Below are 27,008 nucleotides of genomic sequence, written 5' to 3'. Positions count from 1 at the left end.
CAGGAAAGTGGTACATGCAGTACTCCCTCACACCTAGACCTCGAGATAGTGGAAGAATGCAGCTCCAAAAAGCATCTGGTGCATGTGCACCTGCTTGAGCCGCTCAGTGCGGCAGCGGCTCCCACGATACCAAACGCGTTCATTTGCGGGCATGGGGAGATAGTGTAGCTACGGGCCGGCCTACCACTCCCAGCGGTTTCTCTGACATTTTATGCTTGTATATCAGTTCCGGTTTGGTCGCGCTCTGCCATAGGTAGGTGGTGGGGGGAGGGGGAGCGAGTTAGCGCTGCGCGGCGGTGAGAAGAGGAAGAGGAAGGGAGGAGTTCAGACGACGCCTCCGCCTCCGTCTCCGCCGCCAGCTCGGACTCATGATTCCTATATGCCCGGTAGTTTCGTTTACCTATGGTAAGTAACACTGCTTGGGGTCCGTGGGTGGGTGGGTGGGGGACGGCTGTGAGGCGGCGGGGATTCTGAGGCGTCATGTCTGACCTGACTCTCGCATGTTTTTTCTGTTTCCCTTCTTTTTCTCCCCCCACTTCTTCCTGCTGGGCCTCCTGTCACGGCCCCAACCGCTGCTGCCGCCGCCGCCTCTGGAATATCGTCGCCACAGTACCCAGCCGGCTGGGAGAAGATGCCAAAATGGCCACCGGCAACTACTTTGGATTCACCCATAGCGGGGCTGCTGCTCAATATAGGTAACCGCCGCTACCCCTCTCTGCCCCGGCTCCGAGCCTGCTCTCCCTACTGTGCCTTTGGTGCCGTGTCCCCGAATGGGACCTCCCTGCCCTAGGGGGCTGAGTGCCTAGCGCTGTTTCCGAGTCGGGGCCTCCTCTGCGCCCCCACTCTGGGTGGCCGTGCCGGGGACCTTCCTTCTCATCTGCCTTGCCCGCAGGTTTTCTTATCCGGTTGGTACAAACCTTACCGCATCCCCGTGGTGTGAGGGTGGGGAGGTGGAGCTGGGCACCGTGGAAGTGGAAGGGAATCAACAGTTTTATGGAGTCCCCAAACCCTTAAATTAAAATAGTCGCTTATAGTCAGCAATACCAGTGAGTTATTGTCTGTCACCCCAGGCCCTTCTTCAGCTTCAGGGAAGGCAGGGCTTGCTTCCCAAGTTGTTGCCTCCACCTCTGTCAGTGTGGGAGGACAAAATCCTTTTTAATGTTGGTTAAAATTATACTAGCTTATTTACAGACAAATGCAAATTTGTGCTGCTGTTAACTAGCTAATCAAATCTGATGTAGTTTGAGGAGGGTGGTTTTATGGAGGTCTTGTAATGATTCTCAAAACTGTGCATCTATTCTTTCATGGAGATAGAAAAATCATTGTAATTTACTCTGTGTTGAATAGTATCCTGGTTTCAGCTGAGATAGAGTTGATTTTCTTCATAGTGTCTGGTATGATACTATGTTCTGGCTTTAGGAGAAAAAGTGTGTTGATAACACACCAATGTTTCAGTTGTTGCTGAGCAGTGCTGTACAGAGCCAAGGATGTTTCAGTTTTTCAGCTCCTCATGTTGTCCTGCCAGTAACAGAACAGAACCAGTACAGCTGACCTAAACTGGCTAAAGGGATGTTCCATATCATATGATGTCGTGAAAAAACTATAAAACTGAGGCAAGTTGTCAGTGTTAAATCTCCTGAAGAACATTCAAAAGTCTAAGTGTTTAGAGAGGAGATATTGCTTTATTCTGTATAGGGTGCAAGGTGGGAAATCTCCAGAAATCTTTTGTAGAGGAAATGCCTAAGTCATAGCCTGAACCAGTGACTGAGCACCTGCTGAAAAGGCTGGGCCAATCCAGGGAAGCTCAGGTGCATGCAGTGCACCTGAGTGACTGGAAGGAGTGGAGCCAGGATCCACCCCTTCCCAGACCTCATTTAAGGGTTGGCAGTGGAGATGAGAGAGATCACTCTCTGGAGATCCCTGCCTACCTGAGGCCTGTCAAAGGTGAGTAGCCTTTTCTGTTTGTTTCTGTGTCTACAGCTGTTGCATTTGAGTTTGTTCTCATTTGCTGTAGCCAAAGACTTTCAGATCCTGCTTTTATTTCTGTACTTTCCATCATATTATAGTGTTACACTTTGTGAGCCAGCCAAATACTTAATTAGGATGAATTATCTAAAAAAAAAATGGTGCATTGGATGGTCACTGGGACCACTAATAAACTGAAAGAGGAACTCCTGGGTTCCCTGTGGCTATGTTCTGCACGGATTATTGAAGAATGGGGACCTATAAGGGACAATGGTCCCATTATTAAATCCCCTTCAAAAATGGCTCACTTCATAAATAAATTAGGCCAAAATTGTTTGACAACTGAGGAAATAGTAGCAGCGGCCATGCTACAGCAATGCTGCTACTATTAATGCATATCATTCCTGTGAGGAAGAATTAAAAAGATGAAAATGAGCTCTTAAAAGCCCATATTAGACAATTGGAAAATAAAGCTACATCTTTGATGGGACAAACTGCCTCGCCTTCAAATAGAACTTTCCCTTTGAAATTAAGGCTTATATCATTAGAAGGGGAAAAGAATTTAGATCAGCAGGATCCTTGGATCCTAGTTGAATCTAAGAACAAAAAGAAAGCCAAACAGACTGAAATCCAACTAGAGGATCTGGGAACCTCAGATCCCCTAGAAATAAGACTGCTAATAACTCAAAAGACAAAGAAAATCCAGGATAGATCAGCGGGGTTGGCACCTGAAGAGTGGCCCCCTGCCCACACCACATTACATGTAATGGTGTGCCCATACACAGCTGCTGAACTCATGGAACCAAGACCCTGAGAGAGCATACCAGCCTGGTTCTTGAGATTATGGGACGTGGTGGCTGAAAGTGTGGCAATTAATGGGCCCGAGATTTCCAAACTGGTATCTATTAAAACACATCCAGCCCTCAGACAGAGGCTGTGTACGATGGTAATACATACAATACAAGAACCATTTTCTAATTCAGTGGATAATGATGGCATGTAGAATCACATAGCTGAACAAAAGTGATGTACTAATAAATAATGGTTTATGGACCTCAATGGAAGAACTCCAAAATTATATTAGAGAACTGGGAATGAAGGAGGCCATTTATGATGACGCATTCAAGAATGCAGACCTGGCTAAGTTTTTGGCAGGAATGAGGGACTTCATACTACAACAAGTCCCTCCCCACCAGTATGGCACACTGGTGTCCAAACTGAACCCCTTAGTGGCCTTGGAGGCCATCATCCAACAAGCTGCCCAATTGGTGGCTGATCTGGGGAAAACAGTGCCTTTGGACCAGGTGCACTATTCCAAACATTGGAAGGGGCAGAGATATTTATCTCCCCATAACTACAACTAAGAGACCTGCCCCATGGACTCCTCAATCAGGACCCATATGGGTGTCCTGAAACCAGATGCTTAATGACTTTATCCAGGCTGGGGTTCAATTTGCATAATTGATTGCCAGTCCAATCATGTCCTCCTCCAGCTATAGAGGCAGTTGGAGGAAAAAGAAAAGTTTCAAAATATCCCCGAAAATCAGGGGTGTGAATGAATGTGGAACTTGGAAGATTTCCTATTTTCCAATAAAAGGAAAAACCCTCCTCAGGTGACCCAAGCCACCCGAGGAAAAAGAATTTGCACTTGTGCGGTTGCTTGCATGATGGGATGCCAGCCCCCCTGCACCTAGAGCCCCCAGTTGGGACCAAAGGCCCTATGTTGAATTGATTTTTTTTTTTTTTTTGGTCCCAAAAGAACATATTGCTGGTTATGGCACTAATTGACACAGGTGCAGAAATGTCAATTCTTTATGGTGATCCAACCAAATTCCAGGGAGATAGAGTGATAATTAGTGGGTTTGGGGCACAGACCATCCCTGTAATCCAGACATGGTTGAGGTTGGGCATCTCCCACCCTGGGAGTATAAGGTGTCTGTTGCCCCAGTCCTGGAGTATACATTAGGCACAGATAGAGTACGGGGTCTGACTCTCCAGACAACTGTAGGAGAGTTCAGACAGAGAGAGAGAGATGTATTAGTATCCAGGTGGTGCAGGCAATATTAAGAGGCCATGTGAAATGTGAGCCTATTTGCTTGCCAAATCTGCACTGGGTTACTTAATACTAAACAGTATAGACTCATGGGGGGGGGGGGGGGGGAAGAGAAAATCCCCAGAATGGTGCAGGAACTAAAGAATGTAGAGATCATAAGACCTGCACAAAGCCTATATAATTCCCCTATGTGGCCAGCATGGAAGTCAGACAGCACATGGAGATTGATAGTGGATTACAGAGATAGTCAGGCTGCCCATTCATACAGCTGTACCCAATATTGACTCCCTGATGGATACATTGAGTAGGAAGATAGAAACCTACCATTGTGTTCTAGACTTGGCAAATGCATTCTTCAGTATTCTAATTGCTGAAGAATCACAAGATTAGTTTGCATTTACATGGGGATGCAGGCAGTGGGCTTCTCAGGTCCTGCCTCAAGGGTACATGCATTCACCAACCTATTGTCCAGTCTTGTCAGTGAAATTCCTGGGTGTAGTTTGGTCAGGAAAGACCAAAGTACTACCCAGTGCAATAATAGACAAGGTTCACGCATACCTGGTCACTACCATGCCAAGGCAGCTGCAAGAATTCTTGGATATATTGGGGTACTGGCATTCCTTTATCCCCCACTTAGTGCAGCTGCTGAGGCCTTTGTATTGGCTCACAGCAAAAGGCCAAAAATGGGACTGGGGGAGAATGGAACAAGAGGCCTTCCAGCAAACAAAACTAGCTGTTAAACAGGCCCAGGTACTGGGTATATTCAATCTCACCCTTACAGCCAAACTTGATGTCCATTTAACTCAGGATGGGTTCGGCTGGGGCCTATGGCAGCACCAAAATTCCATTTGAACCCCAGTTGGGTTCTGGTCTCAGGGCTGGCATGAAGCAGAAGAGAGGTACAGCATGACTGAAAAACAGTTATTGGCTGCCTATTCTGCATTTTGGGCGGTAGAGCCAATAACCCAAACATCTGAAGTTATAGTTAAGATGACCTTGCCAATTTAGGGGTGGATGAAAGATCTGACACACCTTCCTGAGGCATGGGTGGTCCAAGCACAGACAGTGGCACTATGGGTCACCTATCTCAGCCAGAGGAGTAGTCTGTCTTCATCACCACTGAAAGAAGTACTCCAGAAGATTCTAGGCCCAGTGACATATCAGTGAAGGGACAATGGTTGCTCCACCAGAGAAGAGTCCTGTTTAGGAAGGGAAATATCCCATTCCTTAAGATGCCTGGTATAGATGCCTAGAAGTGAGGGTATCTCTCTGAAGATCCCTGCCTACCAGAGGCCTTCTGTAGCTAAACAGCCTTTTTCCTTTGTTTCTGTGTCTACAGCTGCTGCATTTGGGCTTGTTCTCATTTGCTGCAGCCAATGGCTTTGCCACCCTGCTACTATCACTGTACTTTCCATCCCATTATGGTGTTACATCTTTGCACTGGCTTCTATTTATAGTCTATCTAAAGGATGTCTGTTCTTATTGTTCTTATTTGTGAATGTCTTGAAGTCATGAAATATGTTTTTGTCACCCAGTATGCTTTTCATAGATAAACAGGACATCTGGAACTTAAAGCAGAACTTCAACCTTGAACAAATATCTCAACAAGACAGTAATGTGAAATAATTTGAGTCATCAACAGTGCCTGTGAGTTTAGGTTAAGATGTTGTGTTGTAGGCAGCCAAATGGAATTGAATTCTTGCAATTATTGCTAGTCTGGCATTCAGGTGCTGTGCACAATGTTAGAATCATAGAATCATAGAATCACCAAGGTTGGAAAAGACTTATAAGATCATCCAGTCCAACTGTCCACCTATCACCAATAGTTCTCACTTAACCATGTCCCTCAACACAGCGTCTAAACATTCCTTGAACACCACCAGGGTCAGTGGCTCCGCCACCTCCCTGGGCAAAAGGATATTCAAGACTGGTGCAGAGCAGCAAAGGACGGTGAAATGCTGTGGATGGAGATCTTTGGTGTTGAGAATTGTTTAGGGATGGAGGTGTGTGTTTAGGTTTGTTGTTTTTTTTCATTTCTTTTTTTTCACATCTGCTAGTGCTTCTGTCTCATCAGTGTCTGCCTCAGTTACCTCTTCAACCATATGCTGATTAAAAATGCATTGTGTTTGAGACCTTTGGGCTGTAATCCACACAGGCCTACTAGTTCAAGCTTAAAGTATCACTAAACAGATATATAGTGGTGGACAACACTGAGTAGGAGTTATGGCTTATTCTGAAGTGAAAATGCACTACTAGATAAACAAGAAAAACATTTATTCATCTTTGGTTGAGTTATGCATGCTGAGCTCATAAAATGTATGAGGAACAAAAGTAATCATAATTTTATCGTGGGGTGAATTTACCTATATCATGGTGCAAAAACACCAAATGCTTTCTTTCTGTGAATTTTATGACCATGCTGCCTTATGTTGGATCACATCTTAAAGGATATGCATTTTTAGTAAAAGGGACTTGTTGATATGATCAAGTTTTATGGTGCTGATTCTCCTTTGCTCAATCTATGACTAGTCTTAAGTGCGATCTTAAACGTGCTATTCTAGCTTAGTGTACACAAGAAACCTCCAATAAGCTATTGCTCTTTGTGCAAAGACTTTGATAGACTTATCTCCAAACCTGAGGTGCCACCCTCAAATGAGATATGCTGATATCAGGAAGGCAATAAGAAGCTCTGGGTTTGTTAACGTGGGCTGTATGCTGGTGCTGATGGGGAGTCGGAGGAGGTGATGGTAACTGGGGAGGTACAGTTGAGTACCTCAGTTCAGTTCCTCAGTAATCACAAGGAGCCTTTGTTGTTTGTAAGAGGGAAGTCTGCCAACTCATTTAAATTTGCAGCAGGCTCATGTCTGTAAGAACCAAGCATTTGGGGAGATGTTTCTGTTAATGCTACAGTTAAGTTCTTAGTAGTTGTAATCTCAAAAGGAGTTTGATGGTTTTAAGCTTAAATCTGGGGAAACTTAAGAAATAAACTCAATTTAGAAATTGTCATTTCTGAGAAATCTGGTAATTTAGGTAGAGCCTTTTTTTTTTTTTTCTCCTGACCTTAAATTTGTTATCAGAATAGTGTTCTTCAGAAAGATAGAACTAAACTAAAAATGTAAGAATGTCAATGGTTTACGGGCTGGTTTGGCCAGGTTCCGTGACTAGCGGGGCAGGGGGACCCACAGATCCATGCCTCGGGAAAAGGGTAAAGAAAGGGCAAAGGGATAAAGGGTAGAGAGATGGGCCTAAAATCAAAGCAGCAGCAATGATCTGAGGAGAAACAAACTAATTTACTAAATAAGATATTGGAATGCAAGATAACACACTACAATACAATATAATACAATATAATTATAATTGAAGATAATAAATACAATGAGAGGGAAAGTCCGAAACCCGAAGGCCTTTCTCTAATGCTGAAGCAAGACTTCTAGCCAGGCTGACCAGAAGAGAAAAGAGGGAAGGGCAAGTGATCTATGAACGGTTTTTATCTTTCCCTCTGAGTGGAAACAGTAACAGAAAAGTGAACAGTCCTCTGGGGGATGTAGCTCTTCTCATCTGATACAGGTACCGGGAATTGGAGCTTTAACTCCCAGTGCACTACATGATGTTATGATGTGGAATACCGATAACAAAAATCATAAAACCATGACATTCCATCCCTTATTCCACATCACTACATCATGCTTAATGTATAGAAACAAATGATAATGAACAAGCATTAAACACATGCATACACACATATATATACATGGAATTACCGACTGCACTCCCCCAACATCAAATTCCCTTGTGGTACACATTGAACATCCCCATCTTTCTGCATCACCCACCTAGTGGACCCAGGTCCCAGGGCAAAAACAGTTCCACGGAGAGGTTTGCCCTTTCTGCAAGCTGGAAAGACCCAAACTGCTTTTCCCAACGTACTCTTTACATGTACTACAGGAACCTCATCTCCCTCTACAGAACGTAGGGAGCTGGACTGGGTAGGACCATCACAATTGATAGATCCTCGAGTGTTGACCAACCAGGTAGCTTCTGCCAAATGCTTCTCCCAGTGCTTAAATGTTAGGACACCCATTGCTTTCAACACAGTTTTTAACAATACATTGTATCATTCGATTTTACCAGAAGCTGGTGCATGATAGGGGATATGATAAATCCTCTCAATGCCATGATTTTGGCCCAAGTATTCAGAAGGCAATTTTTAAAATGAGTCCCATTATCTGACCCAATTCTTTCTGGAGTGCCATATTGCCATAGAACTTGTTTCTCGAGACCTAATATGGTGCTTCGGGTGGAATTATGGGGTACTGAATATGTTTCAAGCCACCCAGTGGTTGCCTCCACCATGGTGAGCACATAACACTTACCATTGTGAGATCGTGGCAATGTGATATAATCAACCTGCCACGTCTCCCCATATTTATGCTTTTGCCATCGCCCTTCCCCCCAGAGAGGTTTCATCTTCTTGGCTTGTTTAGTTCTGGCGCATGTGTCACAGTCATGAATAACCTGTGCAATAGTGTCCATAGTTAAGCCTACCCCTCGGTCTCTAGCCCATTTGTATGTTGCATCTCTTCCTTGATGGCCAGAGGTTTCATGGGCCCACCGAGATAGAAATAATTCACCCTTGCTTTGCCAGTCCAAGTCTATTTGAGCCACCTTAATTCTGGCAGCTCGATCTACCTGGCAGTTATTTTGTTTTTCTTCAGTAGCCTGACACTTGGGCACATGAGCATCTACATGATACACCTTTACAACCATATTCTTTATTTGAGCAGCAATGAACAATGTAGTTCAGTAGCCCAAATAGGTTTACCCCTTTGTTGCCAGTTGTTTTGTTCCCACTGCTGTAACCACCCCCATAAGGTATTTGCCACCATCCATGAGTCAGTATAAAGATAAAGCATTGGCCACCTCTCCCGTTCAGCAACATCTAAGGCCAGTTGGACAGCCTTTACCTCTGCAAATTGACTTGATTGTCCTTTTCCTTCCATGGCCTCTGCAATTTGTCATGTAGGGCTCCACACAGCAGCTTTCCATCTGCGATGCTTCCCCACAATACAACATGATCCATCTGTGAACAGGGCAAATTTCTTTTCATTTTCTGGTAATTCATTGTATGGTGGGGCTCCTTTAGCACACAATCCTTCTGGTGGTGATGTTCCAAGCTTTTTGCCTTCAGGAGGGCCAGTCCATAATCACCTCTAGGATTCCTGGATGACTGAGGTTCCCCATCCGAGCTTGTTGCATAATCAACACAATCCACTTACTTCAAGTGGCATCAGTAGCATGATGGGTGGAGGGAACCTTTCCCTTAAAAATCCAGTTCAGCAGTGGCAGTCAGGGTGCTAGAGGGAGCTGGGTTTCAGCACCTATTACTTAGGAAGCAGCCCGATCCCTCTCATATGCGTCTAAGATCTCATTTTCATTTGGAGTGTAGCACTCTTTGGAGCCCCTGTACGCTCCACTCAAGAATCCAAGGGGTCGGCCTCGGGTCTCTCCTGAGGCTCTTTGCCACAAACTCCAAGTGGGACCTTTCTGCTCAGCAGCAGTATGGAGGATGTTCTTTACATCCTGTCCCATCTATACAGGCCCCAGGGCCGTGGCATGGGTTATCTCCTTTTTAATTTGCTCAAAAGCCTGCTGCTTCTCAGGGCCCCACATAAAATTTTTCTTCTTCCATGTCACCTGATAAAGGGGGTTTACTATGGGGCTGTAGTTTCATAGAATCATAGAATGGTCTGGGTTGAAAAGGACCACAATGATCATCTAGTTTCAACCCCCCTGCTACGTGCAGGGTCACCAACCACTAGACCAGGCTGCCCAGAGCCACATCCAGCCTGGCCTTGAATGCCTCCTAGGATGGGACATCCACAACCTTTTTGGGCAACCTGTTCCAGTGTGTCACCACCCTCTGTGTGAAAAACTTCATCCCAATATTCAACCTAAACCTCCCCTGTCTCAGTTTAAAACCATTCCCCCTTGTCCTATCACTATCCACCCTCGTAAACAGCCATTCTCCCTCCTGTTTATATGCTCCCTTCAAGTACTGGAAGGGCCGCAATGAGGTCTCCCCAGAGCCTTCTCTTCTCCAAGCTAAACAATCCCAGTTCCCTTAGCCTTTCCTCATAGGAGAGGTGCTCCTGGATCATGCATTCTCCAAAAGCCCAGTACACCCAGAAAAGATTATGTCTCTTTCTTGCTAGTGGGTGGAGGCATAGCAGCAATTTTGTTGATCACGTCCTCTGGTACGTGACAACGTCCATCTTGCCTCTTTATGCTTAAGAACTGAATTTCCTTTGCAGATCCTTTCCACTTTGTTTCGCTTAATAGCGAAACCAGCTCACAGGAGGATCTGGATTATTCTCTTTCATTTCTTTAAGAGTACCCCTGCTGTGTTGCCTCACACAACAATATCATCAATATACTGCAGGTGCTCAGAAGCACCACCCTGTTTCAGTGCAATTTAGATCAACCTGTGGCAAATGGTTGGGCTGTGTTTACATCCCTGGGGCAGAAGGTTCCAAGTACACTGAACACCCCTCCAGGTGAAAGCAAACTGTGGCCTACATTCTGTGGCCAATGGAATGGAGAAGAAGGCATTAGCAATGTCAGTGGTGGCATACCACTTGGCTGCTTTTGACTCCAATTCATATTGGAGTTCTAACATGTCCGGTACAGCGGCACTCAGTGGGGGTGTAAATTCATTCAGGCCACGGTAGTCTACCGTCAGCCTCCATTCTGCACTGGCTTTACACACTAGCCATATGGGACGATTAAAAGATGAGTGAGTTTTGCTGATCACTCCCTGACTCTCTAGTCGATGAATCAACTTATAACGCAGAGCAAGGAATCCCTGTTGATATGTTACTGCCATCTGTGCACCACTTTTTTAGCAATCAGTACCTGTTGCTTTTGCACTCATAGCAACCCCATAACAGACGGATCTTCTGACTGGCCATGCAAAACCAACAGCTGCTTAACACCTACTGTGTCTAAAGCAGCTATTCCAAAAGCCCATTGATACCCCTTGGGATCCTTAAAATATCCCCTTCTGGGGTAATCAATACCCAGTATGCATGGAGCCCCTGGGCCAGTCACAATAGTATGCTTTAGTCAGTCTTTCCCAGTGAGGCTTATTTCAGCCTCCAACATACTGAACTCTTGGGAACCCCCAGTCACCCTAGAAATATGACTTGATTCTGTTCCTTCATGACTCGAGGGCATCAGAGTACACTGTGCAGCAGTGTCCACCAGTGCCTTATATTTCTGTGGTTCTGATGTGCCAGGCCATCTAATCCACAGAAACATACCATTCCCCGCATTCTCCACCAAGAATGTCAACTGTTTACGGAATGGTTCGACCTGGTTCGACCGGTTTCCTCGACTAGCGTGGTGGGGGGACCCAGGACCATTGGAGCGTTAACTCTTTAACTCCCAGTGCACGACATGATGTTATGATGTGTAATACCGATAACCAAAAATTAGAAAACCATGACAGAATGTTCTTTCTTTGTAGAGAGAGATCTTCCAGTGCTCTAAACCAAGCTGGATTAGTATTAGAGTTACAAAGTAAATGTTGGTTTTTAGTATGTAGACTGCAGATCAGTGTTTTTGTATTCCTTGGGCTTATACGCATTGTTTTTAAATTAAATGAGTTCTGCTGAAAAGAAAGGCTTATAGGAAATCTTTTTTTGTTATTGTTTCTATATTTTACATGCTTCATGTTCTGTATGGAAATAGACTTTTTTTTTTTTTTTTCTGAAAGTGAATTTCTCTGACAATAATTGCTACGGACATCTTATTTTCTTCATGTATGGATTACTCCACAAATATCTGTCCTGATTTCAGCTGAGATAGAGTTGATTTTCTTCATAGTGTCTGGTATGATGCTATGTTTTGGCTTTAGGAAAAAAACAAAGCTTATAACTTGGTAATTTTATAGTTGTTTCTGAGCAGTGCTGCACAGAACCAACACATTTTCAGCTTGTGCTGCCCTGCCAGCAAGGGTGCTGGGGGAGCACAATGATTTGAGAGGGGACATAACCAAGACAGCTGACTTAAACTGGCCAAAGGGATATTCCATACCGTATGATATCATGTGGGAAAAAAATGATGAAACTGAGGGGAGTTGGGGGGGGTTAGGGGGGGCGGGCAGCTGTTGCTTGGGGACTGGCTGGGCATCAGGTGGTGAGTAATTGTGTTGTTTATCACTTGTTTTATAAATATATATATACACACTCACAGTGAGGCAGTGGGTGGTGTGTTTCAGCAGTGGCAACAGTGACGTGAAGACAAGTGACATTCCAGACAGCCATGTTTATTTTTATGACTGCAACATGCAGGGTCTTGTTTATCTCTAGCAAAAATGCATAGCTAATGGTGGTGATGATGTTGGAAAATAATGTTTTGTAGCTGAGAATTTGCTCTGTCAAATAGTGTTATCATACAGGAGACCAGCATGGCTGAACTGGGACTTGCTGGTTAAACTGGAGAGCAAGAAGAAAATGCACAGGCAGTGGAAGCAGGGACAGGTATGTACCGTGGGAAGAGTACAAGGAAACTGCTGGGCTGTGTAGGGATGGGGGAAAGCCAAGGCCCAACTCGAACAAAACTTGGCAAGAGGTGCCAAGAAGAACAAGAAAGGCTTTTATAGGTACCTCAAACAGAAAAGGAAAGGCCAAGATGGTGTACCCCCCCAGTGAGTGACACAGGCAAGCTGGTAACAACAGACAAGGAGAAGGCTGAGGTACTCAACTTTTTTTTTGCCTCAGTCTTCTTTGATAACTGCTCATCACACAGCCATCAAATGAATGGTTCAGAAGTATGGGATTGGGGAAGCAGTGTCTCTTCTGTTGTGAGCGAAGATCAGGTTCATGACCTGAGAGAATTGGCTGATGTAGTCGCCAAGTCACTCTTAATGATGTTTGAAAAGTTGTGGCAGTCAGGTGAAGTCCCTGGTGACTGGGAAAAAAGGCAACATCACACTCATTTTTAAGAAGGGTAAAAAGAATGTCTCAGGGATCTACTGACCTGTCAGTATCACCTCTGTTTCTGGAAAAAATCCAGGAGCAGATCCTCCTGGAAGCTATGCTATGGCACATGAAAAAGAGGGAGGTGATACAGGAGGACCAGCACAGCTTTACCAAGGGCAAGTCCTGCCTGACCAACCTAGTGGCCTTCTATGATGGCATAACTGCTTCAATGGGCAAGGGAAGAGCCACTGTTGTCATCTATCTAGACTTCAGTAAGGCCTTTCACACAGTTCCCCACAACATTCTTCTCTCCAAATTGGAAAGATTTGATGAATGGAATGTCTGATAGATGAGGAATAGGATGTGGGATCAAACCCAGAGAGTGGTGATCAATGGTTCCATGTCTAGATGGAGATCAGTGATGAGTGGTGTCCCTCAGGGATCAGTGCTAGGATGGATACTCTTTAATATCTTCATCAATGACATTGACAGTGGGGTTGAGTGTACCCTGAGTGAGTTTGTAGATGACACCAAGCTGTGTGGTGTAGTGGACACGCCTGAAGGATGGGATGCCATCTAGAGGGACCTAGACAGGCTTGAGCAGTGGGCCCAGGAGAACCTCATGAGGTTTAACAAATCCAAGTGCAAGGTCTTGCACCTGGGTCAAGGTAACCCTTGCTACTGATACAAGCTGGGGGATGAAAGGATAGAGCATAGCCCTACCAAAAAGGACTTGGAGGTACTGGTGGATGGCAAGCTGGACATGAGCCAACAATATGCACTTACAGCCCAGAAAGCCAACTGTATCCTGGGCTGCATCAAAAGCATAGCCAGCATGTTGAGGGAGGTGATCCTGCCCCTCTACTCTGCCTTGAGGCTTCACTTGGAGTACTGTGTCCAGATGTGGAGACCTCAGTACAGGAGAGACATGGACCTGTTGGAGTGCATCCAGAGGAGGGCCACAAAAATTATTCAAGGGATGGAACACTTCCCCTGTGAGGACAGGCTGGGAGAGCTGGAGCTGTTCAGCCTGGAGAAGAGGTTTCAAGGTGACCTGTTAGTGACCTTTCAGTATCTAAAGGGGAGCTACAAGAAAGAAGGGGACAGACTCTTTAGCAGGATCTGTGGTGATTGGACAAAGAAATGGTTTCAAACTGAAAGAGGAGAGATTTAGGTTAGATATAAGGAAAAAGTCTTTTACAGTGAGTGTGGTAAAGCACTGGAACAGGTTGCCAAGTGATGTGGTGGAAGCTCCATCCCTGGAGATATTTGAGGTCAGGCTGGACCAGGCTCTGAGCGACCTGATCTCTAGCTGTGGATGTCTCTGTTCATTGCAGGGGAGTTGGTCTAGGTGACCTTTAAGGGTCCCTTCCAACTCAAACTATTTTATGATTCTATTATATGTAGGAGCAGCCCTTGCCTATTGTTATCATTACTGTTATTTCTCTCTTCTTTTTCTGTCTTAGTAAATAGTTTTTATCTCAACCTTTGAGTTCTGCTTTTTTTTTTTTTCTTCCTGATTGTCTTGCCCATTCCACTGGGAGGAGAGGTGGGGGAGTGAGTGACAGGCTATGTAGTGTTTAGCTGCTTGTCAGGTTAAACCTCAACAGTCCTTTTGGCACCCAATGTGAGACTAGAAGGGTGAGATAACAATGGATCTGACTGAAACATGTTAAAACAAAATTGTTGTAAATGTTATAGTAGCTTAATAGCTGCTGATTACAATGCTCATCTTTTTGTTCACAGTGTGGTTTTATTTACTTTCAAAGTTGTTTTTCTTAACTCCAGTTGCATTGTTTATCACTTCTGACGGCTGACCTAGGCTTCTTTATAGTTTTGCCAGTTTGTATATATCATATGCTCATGTTGCACTGACCGTAAATTTAATTTGGTATTTACGCTCAATAGTGCCATAATTCTCACACTTCAGGAACCTTACTGTGGAAATTTTTAACATGTATACTCTTTGCTCCAGGCAGGTTAAAATGGTTCTGAAAAGCTTTAAATATACCTGGGATGTTCAGACTAGCACAATCTTGTTATGTTTTCTGCATGTGTTTCTGGTTTTATTTATGGTTAAGAAACTATTCAAAAACATCACCCAGAGATCTACTCTGAGGCAGGATGACTGTGTGGGGTAATATATGGGCAGACATCTATCACTATTATCTGGAATTCACACCTGAACAATTGCAGAATCCTAAGAAGCTGACTGTTTTTAAAATGGTGTACCCTGATCATGGCAATATCAAAGAGTTAGAGCTCACCATGATGGGGTCTGGCTTGCACCTATAAAACACTATTCAGTACTCTCACTAGGAAGACAATGCCTCTGGATCTGACCTAACCACTGCCACAGGTGCTGTGGCTGAACCAGAGAACCAACCTGTGCAATTATTCGTTGCTCCCATTCATAAGCAAAAACAATGGATGTGAAAATCGGCTCCTTTAAGTAAGGGAAGAAACTGCTACTGGGCAGGAAGAAGATTATGAGTAAAGCTACTCCAAACCATGGCCATCATGAGAATGGGAGGAACTGGCAGAGATTATAAACGAGTTAGTAACCACCTGATGCTTATCCCTAGGTGAGCTGTGAGATATGTGAAAAGATTTCAGCCATCTTTCAGGTGAGCACCTAACTGTTGTGATGCTGGGATAACAGGGCTGATAGCCTGGATTTAGTGGGTATGGAGGCCAGGCAGCTAGGATCCCCTCTCTAGGTAAGGGGACACTGACAAAGCAATTGCAAAAAATTGAAAATCTCTCCCCCTCTGGACATAACTCCTGTCAGCTGTGAAGGAAAGGTATCCTGACAAGGAAGATGTTACCTGTCAGACAGGTAAGTGGATCACCATGAAGTATAGTATCCAGTATCTGAGGGAATTAGCTGTACTGGAGGTTGTTTATACTGACCTGGACAACAATCAATCACCCTAGAATCCAGATAGCGTCAAGAGCACACGATCTATGTGGCAGAAGTTTTTATGGAATTCACTATTTTCATATGCCAGCTCATTGGCAGTAATGGCCTGGAAACACAGAGAGGAACAAAGTGTGGATGAATTTTCTGACTAACTCCAACAATATGAAGAAAGTCTCTCTTCCCCCCTACAGGCCTTTGTCTCGACTGTGGAGAATTTTTCCTGAAAGGTCCAACAATTTGATGGGACTGTATCTTTATTTCTCACCTGTATGGACTGGTACCTCAGCAACTGGCTTAGTAAGTGTTATTCTGTTGGAGAGAGGATATAGTGGGCACATACCATGTGCCACCCTGTGGCTTTACCTGTGTGACTGTGGGGTGGTTATGAGGAAGTGGGATGGAAAAGCCAATTTGATAATAGCGATACAGGTACAGGAGTTGAAAGGGAAAACAATCACAAAAGGAGTCTCTTATAGGAAAATGGCCACTCTAGTTTTCAGTGTGCAGCTCTCTAAACAGAATAGAGGGTCTGTTCTTATTTCTGAGTTGGATAACGAACTTTGGTTCACATTCATGAGTAACGAGGAAAATAAACAGGACTAGAGGGGCCCTGCCTCCATCCAGGTGGAGGAATAAACTGAGTTTATTGGACTGTGTAGATTTGATGGTCTAGCACATCAGAACCACAGGAATATAAGGCTCTAGTGGACACTAGTGCACAGTGTACCCTAATGCCATCAAGTTATAAAGGGGCAGAACTCATCTATATTTCTGGAGTGACAGGGAGATCCCAAGATCTGACTGTGTTGGAGGCTGAAGTAAGCCTAACTGGGAATGAGTGGCAAAAACACCATATTGCGACTGGCCCAGAGGCTTCATGCAACCTTGGTATAGATTACCTCAGGAGAGGGTACTTCAGTGACCGAAAGGGTATCAGTAGATTTTTGTTGTAGCTGTCTTTGAGATGGAGGATATTAAAAAGCCATCTACATTGCCTGGTCTCTCAGAGGAGCCTTCCATTTTGGGGGTGCAGTGAGTCAAAAAACAGCAGGAACTGTCACAATGGTGCACCTGCAGCAATATCACAGCAACTGAGATGCGTGGATACCCATTCATAAGCTTATTGATCAACTGGAGAGCCAAGGAGTAATCAGACTGCATTGGAACAGAGGGAAGCTGTTGAACACCTGCAATACATTGATGACATCATTGTGTGGGGCAACATAGCAGAGGAAGTTCTTGAGAAAGGGAAGAGAATAATCTATACCCTTTTGAAAGCTAACTTTGCCATAAAACAAAGTATGGTCAAGGGACCTGTACAGGAAATCTCATTCTTAGGAATGAAATGTCAAGGTAGACATCGTCAGATCCCTATGGATGTGATCAACAAAAGAACTGCCATGTCTCCATTGTTAGCAAAAAGGAAAGACAAGGTTTCTTAGGTGGTGTGGGTTTCTGGAGGATGCATATTCTGGATTACAATCTGATTGCAAACCCTTTCTGTCAAGTGACCCAGAAGAACAATTTTACATGGGGTCCTCAGCAAAAACAAGATTTTGAACAAATTAAATAGGAGATAGGGCTACCACATGAACTCAGGCTAGTCTAGGTAGGACAAGATGTAAAGAATGTGCTCTACACAGCAGTCAGGGAGAATGGCCTCACCTGTAGCCTCTGGCAGAAAGCCCCAGGGGAAGACTTGAGGTCAACCCCTAGGGTTTTGGAAACAGGGATACAGAGGATCCGAGGCCTGCTATACTCCCAACTGAAAAAGAAGTATTGTCTATATATGAAGGTGTTCAAAGCTGCATCGGAAGTGGTTGGTACTGAAGCATGGCTCCTCTTGACACCCCAACTGCCTGTGCTGGGCTGGATGTTCAAAGGGAGGATCCCCTCTACACATCATGCAACTGATGGTATGTGGAGTGAGTGGCTTGCACTGATCACACAACAAGCTTGAAAAGCAAATTCCAGTCACCAAGGCATCTTGAAGTTGTTATGGAGTGACCTGAAGGTGTGCTGAAGAGGCTCCACTGTATAATGAACTATCAGAAAGTGAGAAGCAGTATGCCTTGTTCGCTGATAGGTCCTATCGTAGTGTGGGAAAGTGTCAGAAGTGGAAGGCTGCTGTATGGAGCCATATATGACAAGTTGCAGAAAATGCTGAAGGAAAAAGTGAATCGGGCCAATTTGCAGAAGTGAAGGCCATCCAGCTGGCTTTAGGCATTGCTGAACGAGAAAAGTGGCCAGTACTCTTCTTCTATACTGGCTCTTAGATGGTGTCAAATGACCTATGAGTGTGGTTACAGCAATGGGAGCAGAACAGCTGGCAGCACAGAGGCAAATTCATCTGGACCGCTGCATTGTGGAAAGATATTGCTGCCTGGGTAGACAACGTGGTTATAAAAGCATGTTATGTAGATGCCCACGTACCCAAAAGTTGTGCCACCAAAGGACATCAAAACAAACAGCAGGTGGATTAAGCTGCTAGGAATGAAGTTGTTGTCCTGGTTTCAGCTGGGACAGAATTGATTTTCTTCATTGTGACTGGTATGATGCTATGTTTTTGGAGAATAACAATGTTGATAACATAGAGATGTTTTATTTGTTGCTGAGCAGTGCTGCACAGAGCCAAATGGGCTTCACCGTCTCTTACTCTCTTGCCAGTGAGGGGTCTGGGTGTGCACAAAGAGGTGGGAGGAGACAGAACCAGGAGAACTGACCTAAATGGGTTTAAGTGATGTTCCATACTGTATGACATCATACAAAAAAAGTGTAAGAACTCAGGGGAGTTGGCCAGGGTGTGTAGCTGCTGCTTGGGGACTGGCTGGACATTGGTTGATCAGTGATGAGCATTGTGCATGACTTGTTCTGTAAATGTACACATATTATTATCATTACTATTATTTCTCCCTTTTCTGTCTTAGTATATAGTTTTCATCTCAACCTACAAGTTCTACTCCCCCCCTCCCCCCCCCCCCAGATTATCTCCTCCATCCCCCTGGGTGAGGGAGGAGTGAGTAAAAGGCTGCATAGTACTTCACTGCCTGCTGGCTTAAACCACAACTGTGGTTCACATAGGTCTGCATTAACAATATAAGGATGTATTATTTGTTGTTCGGTGGGTTCGTGACACCTCAGGCCTTCAAGGAATAGATGCAATGTATAGATGGGCTTGGGATTGAGGGAGGGGTGGATGTTACTGCACACACTACCCATGAACGTGGAATGTGCTGCAATTAAGCAAGCCAAATGGATAAAGCCCATCTGGTATGGAGGTCAGTGGCTGAAATATAAATATAAACCTAGCAGGTTGATTATCTCAACATTGCCACAAACTTGCCATGGCAAGCACCATGCACTTACAGTGGCAGAAGCAAACACCAGATGGCTGGAAAACTATACCACGTCACTGCCTGAGATGCTATCCTGGGCCTTGAAAAGCAAGTCTTATGGTGACATAGTGCCCCAGAAAGAATTGAGTCAGACAATGGGACTCATTTCCAAAACAACTTCATAAGCATGTGGGACCTGAGTGTGATGTAAACGATATGGAATAAGGGGTGGATATTGTCCTGGTTACAACTGAGACAGAGTTGATTTTTACTCCATAGTATCTGGTATGATGCTGTGTTTTGGCTTTAGGAGAAAAACAACATTGATAACACAGCTCACATCTACTCTTTGGTCTCCATAAAAGTTCAGTAAGCATCAATGAATGTCAGCAGGTGCAATTTTTTCCACGTGGAGAAAATCAATGACATACCTTTCCTTCATATGCACTTCCATGTCAGATACTGTATGGGAACTGTTGAATCACAGCCTGAACCTCTGATTGACCACCTGAGGCGAGTGCTGAGTCAGCTGCAGGGGCACAGGTGAACACAATTTCACCTGAGTGACCAGAAGGGGTGGATCCTGGCTCCACCCCTCCTAGACCCCATTTAAGGGCTGACTCCCAAGGAGGAAGGATTGATGTGTGGAAGTCAGACCCTATAGCCAGTAAGGATATAGAGCAGGTATGTGTTTATTGGTGACGTGTGTACACCCTGGTGCAAGGGGGATTGCTCCACCTAACTTGCACACTGTCCCAAGAAATCGTGCTATAGATATAGGTCAAACTAATACATAATCAGTAGTTGACAGGAGTTCAGATACATATTCACTACATTCCTGAGAGCCCATTAGCATACAGTCCCTCCCCCCCTTGCGCGTGCGTGGTAGGTCGTGATGATGAAGGCTCGTAGTCTTCCTCACGAAGGCTCATAGTTTTCCTCGCAAAGGCTGGTAGTCTTCCTCACTTCAAACTTGTGACCCCAAAGGGGAGCATTCCCCGAACCGGTTTCAGCTTGCACTTCAGACATCTAATCACCTCCCTGCCAAATGTTTTTGAGCTGTTCTCCAGTCCTTATCTTTATGGCCTTCATTCTCCTTGTTATTCCGGACCTAGCGCCTGTGAAAGTGCTTGGAATCCCTTGTTTTCTAATACTCTCTACCTAAACTATCTCTATTTGCCCCTTATGTCTATCTTGTGAAGCTGCTTTCTCTTTTCTTGCTATGAAGCCCTTCTTTCTATACTGCGGGGACCTGATTTTGCCCTTCAATTTCCCCTTTTCTATAATCTAGCAGGACTTCTACCTGCTAGATTCTCTAATCTGTTCTATGTGTCCCAAAATAGGTCCCACTTTCCACCTTTTGCCTTAGCTCATGTTTCTTCCATATCTCGAATTCTTTTCTCGTATTTCGGCACAGGCAGGCGGAGCACTTTATCATCACACAGGCAAAACCAACAATCAGTACTAAGATGATACAAACTAGGAAGAGCTGCTTTACCATCCTAGATTTGGTAGCCAGCTAGTAAGCAAGTTCCATAAATCTTCCTTCCAGTTGGTGTCATCCTGACTTGTCCTATGTAGGACTTTCGTCTGTTTTCAAATTTTCCTTAAATCTGTTTCAGTTCTTAAATCCTTATTGATGTAAGCACAGCAACTCTGATTTATTATTGTACATACCCCTCCTTCCTTGGCTGTTAATAGGTCTAATGCCATCCTGTTTTGGAGTACTACTTTGGATAAGGAGGATACCTCTTCTTGGATTGCCCATAATGCATCTGTTGTGGCATTCTCCACGGTTTCCAGAGTTGCAGAGATATTTACTATAGCTTTGTCTAGCTGGGTAACTCCTAGAGCCGGGATAAGGGCTCTCAGAAAGCTGTGGTATCCCTTGTTATATATAGCTAGGGGGTTGTATGTACGCTTAGTTCTAATTCAAGGGGTCCTCAGGAGTCCACAAGGGATTTCCTCATGCACTGTGGTCTGGGGTATTAAGTATTCTGTAGTACAAGTCCCTGTCCAATTTAAAGGTAATGCCTTTCATGCCTGGCCGTCTCCAGGTAGCCACCAGTATCCATGAGATAACTTACATGGCCTGGCCATATTTTCCTGATGAGTGAGTGATGCTCCCATCTCTACAATTCCGAGTATGTTCTTACCTGAGACCCAGTGTGACTCCTTATCGATCCTAGGATCACACCCCCCACCTTGGTTCCACCTTCCAGCTTCACTGATCCCTGATACTGCCCCAGAATTTCCATATTCCCAACTACACCCTATGCCTGTCAAGTTCCGTCATCCAACCCCCACCCCACCTTTACCATCAGTTTTTCTGTGTACAAAGATAGATCTAGTAAAGTTTATAACTAGTAAATCAAATTTAGGTCCCTTTTGTGACTTGTCTTCTATCCCAAACTTACACTTTCCGTGCTCTACCCAATCTGGAATGGTCCAATTTAGTGCCACTATCCCATAAACAGGCACTTTTCCCTCCCCTCTGGGGAAGGCAGTGCATATCCAACAAGATTTGTTGAGAGCCTGGCCAATTTTATCAGTTATTTTTAAGTAGCTATTCTCTTGCCAAGCTGTGACTACTGCTCCAATCATACTGACTATTAGCAAGATCCTATACATGCTTTTGGATCCTGATTCTCAGTGGTCTGCTCTCTTCTGCTGTTCACTGTGGTCCTGGTGCTTTCTTCAGGCAGGTATGACGTATCCACAGTGTAAGTCCCTCTACCTTGGCAGTGGTATGGGTGGTCAGGAGAATTTGGTAGGGTCCTTCCCACTTTGGTTCCAGAGGTGAATCTGAGAGAGATTTAACATAAACATACTCGCCTGGCAATACATCATGCACTGGACCATCTAGGCCTCGTGCCCTGGCACCAAATACTGTTTCTTCAATTTTCTTTAATTGCTTCGCCAAGCTGACCATATATTCACTCAACACCTTATCCCCCACCTGCATAGAGATTTCCTTTTGTACAGTATAAGGTCGCCCATAAAGAATCTCAGGTGGGCTTAATCCTTCCTTGGTTCGGGGTTTAGTCTGAATTCTCAGAAATGCCAAAGGCAGTGCTGGTGGCCAGTGAATCCCAGCCTCTTGGCCAAGTTTCACTATCTGTAATTTGATCCGGTGATTCATTTTTTCCACCTGTCCGCTTGACTGCGCTCTATAAGGTGTGTGCAATTGCCAGTCAATTCCCAGTAATGTGCTTCTTTGTTGGACCACCTTGGCAAAAATGTGGGCCTCGATCTGATGAGATTGCTACAGGAACCCCGAACCTTGGAATTAACAGCATGTAACAGCATTTTCATTACTTCCCGAGCCCTATTAGTCCTACAGGGAAATACCTCTGGCCATCCCAAAAAGGTATCAGTTAGTACCAACATACAGCGATGCCCCCCTTTTCTTGGGAGTTTCGAGAAATCAATTTGTCACTGTTGCCCTGGAAGTTTCTCTTTCCCAATAGGCCCACTTGAACCCCTTTCCTGGTACTAGGATTGTACTTTGTAATGTCTGTTTGCCCAATACATTTTCTTATCCTCCCTTAGAACCAATTTCCACAGAATACCAAAGGGCAAAACAACATGTCCATCTGTCAGCCTGCTCTCTTCCTTCTAAATCATTAATTAGATTGCTATCCTCTTTAAAATATTTTACAGGTTTTGACTCAGGTTCAGAAATTTTAAGTTTACCGTCTGGAATTAAAGCCTTCTTCAACTACCTGTTCTGCCACCTGATCCACCATCTTATCTCCAGTTTCCTGTACAGTGTTACCTTTCTGATGTTCTTTACAATGTATAATAGCCACGCTCTTTGGTTAATTTACATTATGCTGTTTTTCCTTGTGTGTGAGCATTCCTTGCTCTTTTCAGATGGTGCTATGAGTGTGTAGCATCCCAAATACATAATTAGCCTCTGTCCATATATTTCAGGCTCTTGTCAAGGCAGTTATTTCAGCCTTCTGAGAGAAAGTCCCCACAGGTAATGGTTGTGCTTCGATTACCTTGTCAGTAGCAGTTACTGCATATCCTGCCTTACGGTTTCCTTGTCTCACAAAACTGCTTCCATCAGTAACCCAGGTGTCTTCTGCATCTTCTAAGGATTCGTCTTTCAGGTCCAACTGGCAACAGTCCGTAGCCACAGTTGTTTCAAAGCAGTCATTAAATACTGGTTCTCCAGGAGTTCCGCTAAGGAAAGATGCTGGGTTGACAATATTAGTTCCAGTTATTTCTGCATCATCCTGCTGTACCAGGATGGCCTGGTATTTCAGGAACCTCTGGCCCCCTTTTACCTCCAATACAGTAGACACTGTATCAGATATTAAAACTGTTATTCTTTGGCCTAGCATAAATTTACCAGGTTCTTGAATATTGAACACTGATGCAGCCACCGCCCTCAACCGCTCTGGCCATCTCTTACTTACTTCATGAAGAGGCTTTACCAAGAGTCCGTAGCTGTGTATCCACAGTTGGCACCCTCCTGTCATTCCTGAGAATGTATGGAGTTCCTTGGCACATTGTGGCTCAGGGGTTTGACAGATGGCTTCTTTCCTGGCAGTCCTTAAGGTTCAAAGTCCAGCTGTAATCTCCTATCCCATATACGTCACGTGCCGTTGAGTTATTTGTGCCTTCTGTTGAGAAACTTGATAATCATTTAAACAAAGAAATTCAGCACACTCACAGTCCATTGCACACAGTCCTCTTTGTTTCTGTGGCATCCACATGCTGCAGTAAAGTTCCACTGTGGGATGGAGGAACCCAAATCTCAGGCTCACGAGTTGAGCAGTTCTCAAAAATCACTGGACTGTTCTCACAACCCTGGGTAACACTGTCCAGGTTAACTGAGTCTTTTTTGTCCCTAACTGGGGCTCTCCTATTCAATGGCAAATAACCTTAGGCTTCCTTTGGCCAAACTAGGCAGAAAAGGCATCCTTCAAATCCAGAAGGTAAACTCCACCTACTCATTCCCTAACTTGGTTACTAAAGTGTATGGATTTGCCACCACGGAGTGTATACATTCAACAATTCTATTACTTGCCCTCCAATCTTGTACTAAACTATAGCACTTGCTATCCAATTTTTCATCAGCAAGATTGGAGTATTGTATTTGGATTCACATTCAATTAGTAATCCAAAATCCAAAAGTTATCTATTTTTCTTTTACCCTTCTACAGTTGCATATCCTCAAAGGGCACTGCTTTACCCTGACTGGGCTAGCCCTAGCTCTTGCTTTTAACTTGGGGCTGCATTTTGTCTCTACCAGGCATCCCTGGTACCCACACTCCTAAGCATACTTTATTTAAGATATCTGTAACTTCTGGGGGTACACCATTGTTTTTCCCAGTTTGTGTTAAAGCCAGACTTACAATTTTCAATCAGTCAATATTGTTTGACCCTTAGCTCCAGTTTTATTGAATTGAATCTCTGCATCCATTTGTTCTAATAAGTCTTGCCAGAGTAACAGTTTTGGACAACGTGGCATGTACAAGAATTTATGTATTCCTACTTATTTTCTCAGCCCGTATTTAGTTGATCCCAAAAGGTAAGCTTTTTCTTGTTGGGCAGTAGCTTCTACTACTGTTGCAAAATCATCTATGGGTGGTAAGAGGCACCCGTACCCACCAGAAAATAAACCTCTTTATCCTGCTCTCCTAGCTGCAATTTAACCAGTGGATTTGCTAGGAATAACTTCCCAGGTTCCCATCATTCAGCTTTTTGCAATAAGAGACGGTTGGATTTCTCCACCAATGTCTCATTTCCCTGCAGTTTGCATACTGCTTTCAGTCCAGCAGGGGTGGAACCCTCCATGGGTTCTTCCAGGCCCCTCCCTTTACCTCTCTCTAAGGGGACCTCTGGGTCCTAAGGCTCTACTCTAGCAGCGCAACAGTAACAGCTGTTGCTATTCCCAATTTCCTTACAACCTGTTTCTCAATTAGTCTTTTTTCTTCATATTGCTCACCCTCTTTGGTTCGGACAACCCTGTTACACCTTGCTCATCTTTGCCTTCCTCAGCGTGCGTCCTCAAACTGTTCACTTTCCAAACTCTCATCATTCCATAAAGTACTAACATTACATTTCAGTTTCACCTCCTCCTCTCCAGAGGTTTCCAGTGCTAACACTGGAATTTTGGGTTTCCTAGATCTCTGCACATGAAGGCTATTCTCACTGCCAGTGCCCCATCATCTCCACCTCCCCCCATTCGCAAGTAACGCTGTTTACAACAGCAGTCTCTGACTCCGGCACTCTCACTCCGAGAGTTCTGCTCGCAGGGGAACGGTGTGGGGGGGCTGCTCTCATGCCAGTGCAGATAAACTCACTTTTCTCTTTGACCCTTTTTCCTTTGTCCACTGTTCATACCCTCAGTTACACTTCCACATACTCTCAATCAAGCTTCTGTATACCATTAACAATTACACTTACTTATACCATCAAAACTGTTTGTCCCATTCCCTTCAGAACCCACAAATCAAACAATACAGTTCTTCAGTTTCTATAAACACCCAGTACTTAGTCTCATGATTAGAGCACTCAATTATAGAAACTGTTCATGTTATTTCATTTACCTTCCCTCCTTAAGAATAACAGTAACTGTAAGAAGGCATTATAGTTGAGGGTCCCATTCTGATGCCACTTCTCATCATCTTCTAACTTATATATTAACCACCACTGATTGCAATACTTGATTAAAGTTTTCTTACTCAGGGTGCCTCCAGATTCCCCTGCAACATCCCACCAGTGTGCCAATGCGCATCCCAAAGGGGTTTGTTTGGGAATTTCCTTCCCCTGGGAGCCTCCCATGATGTTTACACAATTCTTATTGATTCCTAATTTCCTCAAAGTTTTCACAAACAGCCCTTAACACCATATAGTGATATTGTTCAGTTATAAACACTTGGAAACAGATCTCACAGAAGCCTGTCCACCTTCCTTTACACTCTTCCCCGCAATCAGAACACAGTACTACATAAATGGACTGACACTCACTCCCTGAATGGAACACGTCTCACTCACACCACACTCACTCTGACATTTAGAACAAAAACCACGGTTTATACATAATACACAGTGCTGATGATGTCCTTTAGCTGGAATCTTAATAACACTAGTACATTAGTCGATCAGCTGCAAGCTTTAAGATTTTTCCGAAAGTCAGCTTGACCTGAAATGATTAGATACACGGTACCGAACACTCAGCAGATGGTGATAACAATAATACGACCTTTAACTCCCACTACTATCTCCAGGAGAATCCACGTTATCATTTGACAAAATCCCTGCTGTTACCAATCACCTAAGGGAGAGCTGTTGCTCTTTCCTCGCGTACGACTTACAGGTCCCCTTTGTACGAACTCCCCAAGGAGTCTTCCTACCCCAGCCGGCAACCTAACCCGTGAGCTCACGTACCTCAGGGGGGGAGCAGGCACGCTCCTTCATACCCTGCGTAGGACGTCTCCTCATGCCTTACGGGTTCTCCCTTTTCCATACACATACCTGGTCCACCTATGGACGGTCCTTGTCTGTCCCCGCAGTTATCAGGTGAGGAAGGGAGTCCTTCCAAGAAATCTTGGGGCGCGCCAAAGGTGTCCCCTCTCTCAGCAGGTCCTGCAGCCGAACAGAGTGGGTCCCATCTGGGGTGCCAAATTGACGTGCGGAAGTCAGACCCTATAGCCAGTAAGGATATAGAGCAGGTATGTGTTTATTGGTGACGTGTGTACACCCTGGTGCAAGGGGGATCGTTCCACCTAACT

General features: G+C 44.6%; 1 protein-coding gene across 3 annotated transcripts in view; it reads left to right on the top strand.

Annotated features, from left to right (window-relative positions):
• Positions 1–330: 330 nt before the first annotated feature.
• Positions 331–27,008, top strand: part of LOC427010 (zinc finger RNA-binding protein-like) — a 108,622-nt gene continuing 81,944 nt past the window's right edge. For 2 of the 3 annotated variants that reach the window (XM_015300457.4, XM_040655250.2), the window contains exons 1-2: positions 331–405; positions 611–695. In XM_015300457.4, the coding sequence (XP_015155943.1) occupies positions 369–405; positions 611–695 (122 nt within the window). In that variant the 5' untranslated portion in view covers positions 331–368. Of the gene's footprint in view, positions 406–548; positions 696–27,008 lie in introns of all 3 variants that reach the window. The other variant, XM_003640563.6, reaches the window with a different exon arrangement.

The sequence above is a fragment of the Gallus gallus genome, chromosome W (assembly GCF_016699485.2).
Source record: "Gallus gallus isolate bGalGal1 chromosome W, bGalGal1.mat.broiler.GRCg7b, whole genome shotgun sequence".
In the NCBI taxonomy this organism is placed as follows: domain Eukaryota; kingdom Metazoa; phylum Chordata; class Aves; order Galliformes; family Phasianidae; genus Gallus; species Gallus gallus.
Note: the sequence above shows the minus strand (reverse complement) of the source record. Positions and strands in the feature narration are given on the sequence as shown.